This window comes from Delphinapterus leucas, chromosome 1, assembly GCF_059928025.1.
Source record: "Delphinapterus leucas isolate spDelLeu-1000000601 "Yukka" chromosome 1, BTC_Dleu_Yukka2, whole genome shotgun sequence".
Taxonomy (NCBI): Eukaryota; Metazoa; Chordata; class Mammalia; order Artiodactyla; family Monodontidae; genus Delphinapterus; species Delphinapterus leucas.
In genome coordinates, this window is record NC_143129.1 from 56,095,628 (window position 1) to 56,107,871 (window position 12,244).

General features: G+C 41.3%; 1 protein-coding gene across 10 annotated transcripts in view; it reads right to left on the bottom strand.

The window, feature by feature from the left end:
• Positions 1–4,082: 4,082 nt before the first annotated feature.
• Positions 4,083–12,244, bottom strand: part of CEP350 (centrosomal protein 350) — a 137,116-nt gene continuing 128,954 nt past the window's right edge. For 8 of the 10 annotated variants that reach the window (XM_089910505.1, XM_089910501.1, XM_022556622.3 and 5 more), the window contains one exon: positions 4,083–7,957. In XM_089910505.1, the coding sequence (XP_089766631.1) occupies positions 7,793–7,957 (165 nt within the window). In that variant the 3' untranslated portion in view covers positions 4,083–7,792. The remainder of the gene's footprint in view (positions 7,958–12,244) is intronic. The other 2 variants (XR_016392984.1, XR_016392990.1) reach the window with 2 other exon arrangements.

Sequence of the window (12,244 nt, forward strand, 5' to 3'; positions counted from 1 at the left end):
GGAGTTCTGAATAAGCTTGACTGGATCTCTCCATTCAGTCCACAGACTTTAACTTAATCCTTATTTTTGGCCTGTTGCCTCATTTTTGTGCTCTGTTGTACCTGGTGTCCTTGAATTCAGGGCCTCTCTGGTTCAATTTCTCCAGACAATAAATTATCTCCTGAGGGCATTGGAGAAGGGATCATCAGTGACCTGGATCCTCTAGGTGGGGTTGGGTGCCAGGGGAGTCTACTTGATCCCTTCAGACTTCAATTTCTCTGTTTTCATCCCCATTGGGAAACACAGTCACACACAGCTTCTCCCCTCCTGCATGGTCACCTAAGAATGGGCCTGGGCCTGGACCACTTCCTTACCAAGAGATAAGAGTCCTCACAGCCTGTGCCGGGCTCATCACCTTTCCCTGCTTCAGACTCAACGTGTACTCCTTGCTCTGCTTCAGCACAGGTGTCAGTGGCCCTCTGGCATGACCCCAGCTTTCTGTATTTCAGACCCCATAGGGGGGGTTGGGGTCCTTCCACTGCAGCACCAAGTGGGGTGCATACCGGCTTCAGAGTGGAGCCACTGGCCACAGGGGGCCAATGCATTGCAAGGGACTGGATCTTGTGCACTTTCTCTCCTCCTCCTCTCTTGCTATAAGGACACACGGTACCACGTGAGCCTGGGGTACTCTTGTCTGTTCTCAGCAACCTCCTTGATTTCTTCCCTGGGTGACAACATCATCAAATGAAAACTGCAGACAATAGCTTGTGACTGAAAAAAAAAAAACCCCAAAAACCCTACTCATCACTCATATTAATGCTTATAACAAAGAACCAATGGAAAAAAACCACACACACAAATGGAGCTCATGAGCTAAACTAACATACCCTTAGCAAATCACCATGACTGCCCGTTGGGCCCATCACAGAATGGAACATAAATGTCCACCTCAGATATAAAAATGGACCAACTCACAATGACTCGCCCCCCAAAATGAAAGTCAAAGATAGAACAGTCATGTGACTCCTGTCAGCGAGGGCAGGCCGTGCGACATGGCAAACTGGGCCACATGAAGCAGGCTTAGGCCCAACACAAATATGGCAAATTGACCACATCGAACCACAAGTCCCCAGTCACGGATCCCAGTGACTCACGCCTGGACACATATTTGTGTGCCATGTAGACTCAGAGACCACTGTTGTAGCTTAAAGAAACAACTTTGCCATATGTTCAGATATCCAAAGAAATTCCCATGTGGTCCAGACACCACATTCACAGCCCCCAAAACACAGTAACGGACGTGCTCCTGTGACATCACTAGAGCTTTCATGCTCCCCATCCCCCCAGGCAGATGGGCCCAAAAAACACTGAAGCGAGTGGCTCAAACATCGGCAACAAAGCCATCAAAACCCCAACTTAATGGTACCGCCGCTTAGGAAAAGTCATTTGAACATTAAACACTACACTCCAACACACAGTGGGTGACACTGAACTTGGAGTGGGTGGAGGACCAGGCCGTTGTCTGATTAGCCTTTACCAGCCAAATCCCAGTCCTGGGACACCCAACCGTTCTTTTTCTCCTGCTGGAACACACTTCCTGAGGGTGACTTGTGATCAGGGCCACAGTGGTGTCACACCAGTAGGGGCTCTCCGTTCAAACGTGGAGGCAACGCTACCGTCAGGTGCCTCCCTCCTGGGGGACCCTATGGGAACAGGGAAGGGACGCAGAACATGGGGCACTAGGATTCCCCTGGTTGTGCTGGAACCTCTGACCCAAGTGGGTGATGTTATAGAGTATGTCGAGTTCGTTCAGGGTGTGACTTCCCTCCCCAGGTTGGATGATTGGGCTGAAAGTTTTGTCAAGCAACAAGGGATCCCACAGAAGTAGTAGGTGAGAACATCTTCGGCTTCGGGAGTTTCCTGGAGCGGGAGCGAGGTGGGAACTTTAACTTGTCTTCTTCTCACTTCTAAGAAGCCTCTGTGGTACTTGTACGACACTCTGATAAGAATCAGCACAGCCAGCGGGAAAGGAGGCAAACTCAAACAATGCTGGGCTTCTCATCCCAGAACATGGCCCCTCTGTTTCACACTCCCGTTTTAATGGCTTGGCCAGCACACAGTGACTTGGACTTTCCTCTAGATCAATAAGAATCACGATGCGATGGCCAAGGTAGTGACGGCCTCCTGAATGGCCCTCAGAATGGGGTGGTGTTTGTGTGATTGCCAACGCCTCTTGCTGTGGGTATATCAGCAACATGGGGAAGCAGAAGCGCCTTGCTCAGGCTGGATGGTTATCATCTGTGCACACGCAGTCCCTACTCAGACCTCTTCAGTTGGCTTAGTCCAGGCACTGGGTGTTTCTGGCTGAGGACCATCCTCCAGGGAGGCCTGTTGATCATCCTGGGTCTGGTTTTCCTAGTGACTCTGGTAAAGTGCTGTCTCAAAGTGACAGGGAGTCCCTGTAAGCAAGCTGTATTCATGTGGGCATTTCAGGGGCCCATCGACCCAGCTCCGCCTACAGACTTGGGGCAAATGATGGTCCTACCGGATTTGGTGTGCCTTTCTCTGCTCTGTCGGTGGCTGGGCAGGGTGGACTGTTGGGAAAGGCAATCATGTGCAACTTCTCCCCTCCTGCACGGTCACCTAAGAATGGGCCTGGGCCTGGAACGCTTCCGGGCCTCGGAGGGACCTGCTGGCCATGGGGGACCGAAGCATTGCAAGGGACCGGATGTTGTGTGCTTTCTCTCCTCTCTTTCTGTAAGGAAACTCAGTACCTTGAGCTTGGGGTGCTGCTGTCTGTTCTCAGTGACCTCGGATTTACGCACTGGTCTCTCCCCTGGGTAGCACTTACCTGCCTTTTAATCTTGGCTCCACAGCCTGGCCACCCAATGAAACAATGCCACACCTCACAGCTTTCTCTGTGGCAGCCGCTGCCTCCAATTTCTGAGCTTTTCTGTGATTTTATAGAGCACTGGCTTGCTTCTCCAGCACTCACCTCTGTAAGTCTCACCAGTGTTGGTCTCACCATTCCTGGCTCTGCTGTGTCAACCACCATCCTCCCATCTATCAATACTATTTTCATATATTTTGATTCAAGGAAACAGGTACTTGGTCTTTTTTCCAAGATTCAAGCTGTCATTACTATCGTGACTTACCAACAAAAAGTATCTGGCACATTGTGGGCACTCAAATATGTTTTATAAGAGTCAGAAGAACTTAGAACTTGCTGCAATATGGGATCTTTTTCTGAGAATTTCTTTAATGTACATGGTTGTGTAGGAGTTAAAGCTGTAAGAGGGATAGCCATCAGGAGGCTACCAGAGGAATTCAGGTGAGATGATGGTGGTTACGTTTAACTTGCTGGACCAGAGATGATTCATAATCCTGAATGGCAACCGTTTCCACCTTGGCAATTCTTTTATTCTTCTAGCTCTAATCTCCAAGCTTATATTTCTAGAAATAAATTATAGCCACACCTCATCAGATGGTTGTTCTTCCTTGTCACCCACTTAATTGTGTGACATTTCCACATGTTACTTTGTAAAGGGTGATCAGAATTCAAGTCATTTGGGAGAGAAGACATCTGCCTTGAATTACAGGGGAGAAGTCCATCGATATAGAACACAAAGTTATAATTCAGCAGGGAACTCTTCTCTGACTCACTCCCCTACTCTTGTTGGGTCCTTGTATTAAATATATATTCTCAAACCAGCGTATGCTTCCTTTGCAGGGCTTGCCACAATTTAGCATACATTGTTTTTGAAATTATTTTTTGATGACTCTCTTTCATTAGACTTTAAGCTCCCCAAGGTCAGGGATCATGTCTGTCGTCTGCTCTCTCCACTGCACTGGGCACAGCGCTCAGAACACGAAGGTGGGTGCAAGGACTGTTGAAGGAGTGAGTTATGAATGTCAAAGCCCAGGCTGCTCAGATGGACGTGGGGATGGCATTTATGTAAACAGGTCCTACGCGCAGCTCGTCTTTACTCTTTTGCTCGATCATGAGTGCTCTGCCACCCAATAACAGATCAGAAGTGAATTTTATGGAGACTAGCTTTCTAAACTTGGCTCAGAAGGTGAAAAAATGAACACCTGACATGAAATTAATTTACAAATCAGTTTATTTACACATTTCATCTTTTCTTAAAGTACATTTCAGTTAACAAATCTATTTACACAGGTGTACATGGGAACTCATCCCAGTTATTTTACAGATCATACTTACAAACCACACCCTAAGTCTTCTGTGCCAAGTTGCACTGGATGTGACTATTGACTGAAAAAGGCCTGATGACCAGGCTATTTACACATACACAGTAAACGGGTTTGTTTTTCATGTCTGCACAATACAGTACACACAGGGAGGCGGGGCCTCCCAGGGAATGCTTTGCAATGTGTTTACCGAGAAGGCTTTGCAAAGTTCAGAGGGAAAAGCTATTAAATATAGGTTAATTAAAATGACAGTACCTCCTTTACATCAGTTTACATTGTTTCTTCACATTTTTATAATACAGTTTATTGAATTGCTGCACAACCAGTTTAAGATGATTTGTAAACATGTAAATTTCTACAATTTGCATTAAACATCATTGTAGTTTCTATCATTTGCTCTTTGAATTAATGTTTTATTCACTAGTATTCTTAAGGTAGTAAAAGAAGATGTAAGTTTGAACTTCTTGCAGAAAAGTTATGAGTCTCTAACGCTGTGCGAGTACACACTTTATTCAAGTATTGCAAAAAGCTAAGGCCACTTTTTTTTTCAAGACAAGAAAGTGAACAAAATTGTTTCTATCAATAGGCCACAACACTCTTATGAGCGATGAAATCTCTTCTGAAAGGTAATTTCTCAGAGACCTGTAGTCACAGAAGGAATTTTCCTTTCTTTTACATAAAAGAAACACAAATTACCTTCCTTATTAACTACTTTTGAGCTCTTCCCACTTTTCCCTAGAGTAAAAATTCCTGTTTAGACCTGAAGAGGGAATCTATACCCTGTACTTATTTAACCCAGAGTGAAGTACCCTGGATAGCACAAATTATTTTGGACTCAGAAATAAATCTGAAGCCTATATGTTGGTTTACTGCTAAATTCTGATAGTGCTATTATTCTAAAAGATATTACTGCTGATGCAAAGATCTTTTTCTTAGAGGAATTATGAAGAAAGAGTGAAAGAGGATGGGAATGTGGGGAGAAGGAACAAAGATTACAAAGAGGGAATATTTAGATTCTTGGTTAAGAGGCAGAGCTTGATTAAAAAGATCCCAATATGGAACGAGTGGCTGGGTATCCATGTTTATCATTCCTAATGCTAACAATTAACCCCTTTTCAATTATACCCAAATAGTTAAAGCAATAAGAAACCTGCTAATTATAGATTCCTTTGTTTTCTGCTACCAAACTATGAATAATCATTTCTAGCAAAGAGTAAGACTGATCCATTCCTGCCTCTTTTATCTGGAACCCAGGATTCTCAAGACAGTAAAGACAGCTGGAGTATGTTAGGACTGCTACTGCCACATTCTTGGCAGCATTCTTACCAGGGAACTTTAAGTCCAGGTTGCTGATTCCGTGGACTTATATCATTTTTTTCATTTTTGGAATCACAATGTCATAAAGAGTAAAGATAAACATTATTAAAAATTTATTTGGGTCCAAATAATGAGTATGTAGAAAAACAACCTATATTCCTATTATATTATTTTCATATTCATTTATAAAAAATTTACAGCAGCTGTAAAGTTTCAGTATCATAAGGACTATGTAATCCTACAAACAGCCAAAGGATGTAGACAAGATGTTTTTCCGTCTTCCAAATAACACAAACTGAAAAGAAAAGGCTTCGCTTTTCCTTGGCCACATGAAAATAATATCTCCACACTACTGGTTAATAACCCCAAGAAACCCTAGCTTCTCTTAGTCAATTTGCTCATTATGGCTACAAGACTAGAGCTCAACATCAAAAGCCTAGAAGACATGCTGGCAACATCAATCTGAGACCCAATCACAACATTTCAGTGCTTTCCTTATTTGTCAAGAGCTATCATACCAGTCATTGTGCAAAATGCAAGTATTCCAATGATTATTTCAATAAGTTTCTCATAATGACAAGATGGAACCAAAGAGGAATGGAAGTGTGCATAGTGAAACATTGGAGATGCAAAGGCAAGTTTGGAGGAAAGAGGCAGAAATGAATGAACATGCACACTTAAAGATTATACCATCTTTGGGGTTTTCCTAACATATTTTGAAGTTATAACATTCCAGGATATTTGTAAGTATGAATCCAGTGGATGTCTTATATCATGCTTCTAATCAGGACCTTCAATATTAAGGCATTTACATTCACGCCTAAGATTATCCACATTCTTCTAGATTACTTGAAGAAGGATAGGACTGATTCAGAGAAACCAGTCAAGAAGGCAGGGTACTGAGGTCCCAGGAGAGCATCACACATGCTCTAACATAGCAGCTGGAGTCTATATATTTTTTTCAGATACAGGTAATAGTTGTGAGAAGCAATGCTGCAAGAGAGGCAGAACTGAATTTTACAGTGTCTTTAAATCATTTTACCCCATTCCTGCTACTGCAGGTGATCTTAGAAGAGCTCATCTTCTTTTTACTGAATTAAACTGCCTTCTTCAATATGTGTATGGGTTTGTTAAAACCGTAAGTTTCCTGTGCAAAGACTACGAACCATAGAAGCTTCAAGACAGAAGTTTAACTATTACAAGAAGAATCTTTCACTTCTGAATAGGGACATACATTTTCAACTTAATAATTTATCTTAAAATAAATTAAAAAAATGTTCTATAGCGTAAAACAAGCACACAAACAATAGACAATATCTTTTTGTCTTTGGTGCACACACTCATTTCCTAAATCATTCAAGTAACAGCGTCTCTGACTTCTTGGGGAGATATGGGAGCTTAAAGTTTGAAGGCCAAAATGAATTATTTCCACTTCTGCCATGCCTCGATGCCTGAGATGGTCCTGAGGATCTGTGATTCTGGGAGCAGCTGGCAGAGGTTCAGAAGAAGTAAGAAAAGTGCAGGGGTAGACAAGGGGTGGAAGAACCAGCCCTGCACCAGTCCTGTGAGCCCAGTCTTCAGTGGGGGCACTTCTTTGTTTTCATGCTCACAGAGAAAAAACTAAGAATAATGCAAAAGTTTAAAATTCTTTAGATGATGCTCAGGAAGCAAGGCTACCACTGATGTCTGTTAACTTGACAGTCCACTTGGTGCTGCTCAACTGCAATAATGGAAGAAAATGGTCTTCAAAACAAAATGAAATGAACTCCACAATGGGAAATAGGCACACATTACTAAACTTGCCTATCTGAAAGTAGTTCAGGGTTTAATACTGTTTAGAGACTATAATGTCCATTTATGACTTTCATGGTATAAACCAGGATTACATTTCAAAAATGGTATGATGCACATCTATATACCTCTCTTGCTTGACTTCAGACTCAAGGAAATGATACCCTAGTCTAAGCTAAGAGGTAAGTCTGGTGCTTTCAGCCCTCATCTGAGACCCAGTAGGGATGCTAACAAGAGGTGTCGGATTACACTGTGTGTCAACATCAGACCCTGCCCACCGAAAACAACCAATTATTCCAGTGGACAGTCTCTAAAGGCTAAGGCTGTAATACCAGATATACCTCATTGTCCCATGAACTCCAAACCAGTAGTCTTTAAGAACAGGTACAAGGTCCAGAAGCACTCTTGCTATGATGGAGATGGGGTGTATATCAGGAGGCAGAAAGGCCCAGGACTCATATTAGCACTCAGTGTTCGATTTATTTGCAAGATGTCACACAAGTAGCATTCTCCCCTGTTTTTCACTGATCTGATTCAGAACATCAACAGTATCTCTGATCAAGGTCTCAAAGATCCCATCAGCTAGCTGCATCTTCACACACAACTCATCCTCATCATAGTTCACCCACTGTGCCTCCTCCTCGTGGAGCTCCTGTACCTAGAATTTAGAAAACAGAAAGGTTAGAAAATCACTGTCACACAAAAGATAGGAATCAATGATACTCACTAACTTTGCAACCCCACGCGTCGGACTACAACCCAAGGAAATAAGTCAGAGAAAAAAAGGTAATTTATATGATGACATCAATAGCTCTTTTAAAGCTGCAAAAAGTTTGAAAAAACTCAACTGTCGAATAAAAACTGGCTTCAAATCTGTCAACCTTGACAATATTCCAGTATTTTTATAGATATTGAGGATTACAAGAATGTTGTCTCTGTCAACATAGGAGAATACGTAGAAGAATGCAAATTTTCAGATATATGGATTTACAATTATAAAATGCATATATCCAAAGACAATATTAGATACGATTCTGGAGTATGTAAATAAATGAGTAAAATTTCATATTCATTGGAGTTTTGTTTTTTTCTTTGGCCACACCGCGTGGCTTGTGGGATCTTAGTTCCCTGGCCAGGGACTGAACCCAGGCCTCAGCAGTGAAAGCGCCAAGTGCTAACCACTGGACCGTGAGGGAATTCCACCCCCCCCATTTTTTTTTTGGTATTGGAGTATTCTTTAAATGTACTATTGCTTAAGTTTATTTTAAAAGTCACTGTTGTATTATATTTTATATAAAATGCTCTTTTTGCATTTTCGGATTTGGGGATTCCTAAGGTAAACCAAAGGAATCAAATTAGAATGAACTGCCCAAGACGTTTTGCTTGTTTACAATAAAATTTTTAAAAACTACTTATAAGAGAAACATGTTAGACTTATTGTATGTAATGATATTGTGAGTGAGATGGAGGCCAGGTGGAGAAAGTAGATTGTAAACGCTGTTTTAGTCACAAATTCAACAAAGTTAATTGCGGTGTCGAGGGTCTCTAACCAAAAGTCTAACTTGCCAAAAGCCATGTGACAACAAGCTCCTAACTTGCACTTATCACAATTTCCTCTTGAAAAAGGCAGCGGAAGTGAAGAGGGGAACCTGTGCTCTGATTCCTGGCTCGAGGAAACGAGAAGACTCTTGGATGAGAGGCCACACCATTCTGGAGTGTGGGAGAGCAGCGCTGCCAGACATGCACCCTTGGCTGGGGTTGACGGGTATGTGGCAAGGCGTCAACAAACCTTCAATTTGTTAAAACAAACAAACAAACAAACAAAAAAACCCTGCAGTAGCTAGGAAGCACAATAAAGCAAAGTGCAATAAAATGAGATATGCCTGTATATGGTCAATTCTGAGCAGTGTATTTAAGGAGGGACACTGACAAAGAGCTAAAGCTGATGAGGTTAAAACGGGCTCAAAAAAATGCTATCAGACAACAGGAGAGAATATCAATGTTTAATAGGGAGAAAAAGACTGAGAAACATTACAGCCGCTTCAAAGGCATGCAGGAAGAATTAAAATTGTTATGTAAAGCCTTAAAGCTGTAAAAGCAAATTATAATTCATTACGTGAAAACCAATTTAGGCTTAGTATGAGAAAGAACTTATCAACAGTAAGTAAAAACTCAGGAGCTGCTGAGTACCTTATCAGATCTTAATCTGTAAAGGAGATTTAATCATTAGCTAGGTAGTTTCACTACAGGATTTGTCATTTTAAATGCAATTCTACCTACAGTAGGGAGATTTCCCAGGGCTACTGTATATAAAGGATATACAAAAGTTGGTCTAATTACTTTTACTCATTCCACATCATATATACTTTGAGAATACATCGCTAAAAATAGCCCATATTCTTAGCCAACTTAAGATGTAAATTAATCAATATCTTTGTGAAGTGGTAAGGGGATAGTAAAGGAGAACCAGAGCCAAAAGATTTCTCTTCTTTTTTGGCCAACAGAGGCCTTTAACATCTAAAAAATACATTCTTTGTATTTTACTCACCTCACATAATGGCTAAAGACAGACTGATTAAGGACTTTCCTAGTCCAAGCAACAACAGCTAAATTATACATTTCTTAATCTGGAAAAAGCAACTGTTTATTATGAAATATTAAATATAACAGGTTATCATGTTAGAATTGTTTTAGAAGGGCAATTGATATTCAGTTTGAGGCCAACCCCTCCACTTGCATGGATTCCATCTGTGTCTATTCAGGAACACTGCTCCAGCAGTTCTCCTTTCTCCTCTGCATCATCACAATTTTTTCCTATCGGCATATCTCTTTCAAGCTAAAAGAGCCCTTCTCTTGTTACCATTTCCCTCCATTTTTCTCTTCACAAAAAAACTCGTTTGAAGTGTCCAATTTTGCTCTCCTTAATTTGTCTTTCATTCTCTCTTGAAACCTACTCAAATCAAGCTTTTACTTTATCCATGCCACAAAAACTACCTGTATTGATGTTAAGATCAACAAAGACCTCCACATTGCTAAATCCAATGGTAAATTCTCAGTCGTTATTTTACTTGACCAATGAGCAGCACTTGACACAGGTGATTCATTCTTCCCCCTTGAAACACTTTCACCTGGCTTCCAGGACCTCACACCCTCCTGGTTCTACCCATCGGCTGCTCCTTAGTCTCTGTTGGTTCCTCCTCACCTTCTTAACTCTCGAAACATTGGAATTTGTCAAGAAGCAGTCCTTGGACCTCCTCTCTCTTGGTCTACACTCTCTTTCTTGGCTTTGACTACCATCTATATGTCACCACTCCCGAATTCACATCTCCAGCCTACGTCTCTTGCCTGAGCTCCAGGCTCATATCTAATAGCCTACTCAGTATCTCCATTTGGATGTTTATTAGACATTTCAAATTTAATACATTCAAAACAGAACTCCTGATGTTCCTTCCAAACCTGCTTCTCTCAGTCTTCCTCAAATCAGCAAAAGGCAATTCCCTTCCTCAGCGATTCACATCAACCCAATGGAGTTATTCTTAATACCTCTCTTTCTCTTATATTCCACATTCGATTTATCAGCAGTTCTGTTGTTCTGCTTTGAAAACTGTTCTCACCATCTCCAATGCCACCAAACTGGTCTTAGCCACTATTATCACTTGCCTGGATTATGACAATAAACTCCTGGCCTCCTTACTCCCACCTTTGCTTCAGTCTATCCTCAACACAGCAGCCAGAGGGGTCCTGTTAAAATGTAAGTCAAATCACCCCAGTATTCCCTTATTCCCTCTCTCTGTATTTATTTTTCTTACTTATCTGTCTCCTTAACTAGAGCAAAAGCTCCTTGAGTTTTGTCTGTTTTGTTACATAATTCTACAATGGACTGCTATATTTCCACAAAAAATAAAATGGAATAAATTTATTTAAAAATGATATAAAGGGTTTCCCTGGTGGCGTGGTGGTTGGGAGTCCGCCTGCCGATGCAGGGGACACAGATTCGTGCCCCGGTCCGGGAGGATCCCACATGCCGTGGAGCGGCTGGGCCTGTGCGCCATGGCCGCTGAGCCTGGGCGTCCGGAGCCTGTGCTCTGCGGCGGGAGAGGCCACAGCAGTGAGAGGCCCGCGTACCGCAAAAAAAATAAATAAATAAAAATGATATAAAATAAAGGAACATTTAAAAATAAGGAAAAACATCCACGTTTAATTAAGCAAAAACAATCAGAATACAAAAGAGACTATGATCCCAAATGTTTAAAAAAAATTCTCAGTATAAAAAGAAACTCTAAGTCTATATATCAAAATAATTAAGAGTTATCTAGGTGATAAGGTTGTCATGATTATTTTCTTTTGACTAATCAGTATTTTAAATTTTCTAAAATGAGCATGATTATTTTATAATAAATATGATTTTTAAAACGTATTTGAAATTTCTATTTTTGAGACCATTTTCTTTTGTACTAGTGGCAAAATTTTTGTTTTATGTGTCATGAAAACTGTTGTTTTAAATCTCAATCTCTCTAAAATGTACAAGCATTAGAATATCCAAATGCCAGAGGTGGCTAAATCTAATAGTAGGGAGGGTGACCAGTTTATTTAGCATTTCTTGTTAATAATTAACTCAAGTTGCTAACAGTATCATTTCACTAAACATTAAGAAGCGTGAACTCATGAAAAAAGTTACATAGGCCCAGGTATTTCAACTCACTCTCCAGCCACACTGACATTTCAGTTCCATGCTCCTTCCCATTTCAGGACTTCGCACGTGTAGTCTCCTCTCCCTGAATTGCTCTTCTCTCTATCACGGAACTCAGTTAATGCTTATTCATCTTTAAGATCTCAGCTCAGCTGTCACTTCCTCAGGGAAGCCTTTCCTGACCATCCTCATCAGACCAGTCTCCTCCATATGCTTTTACAACAGCTCCCTATTCTTCTATTTTTATCATTTAAT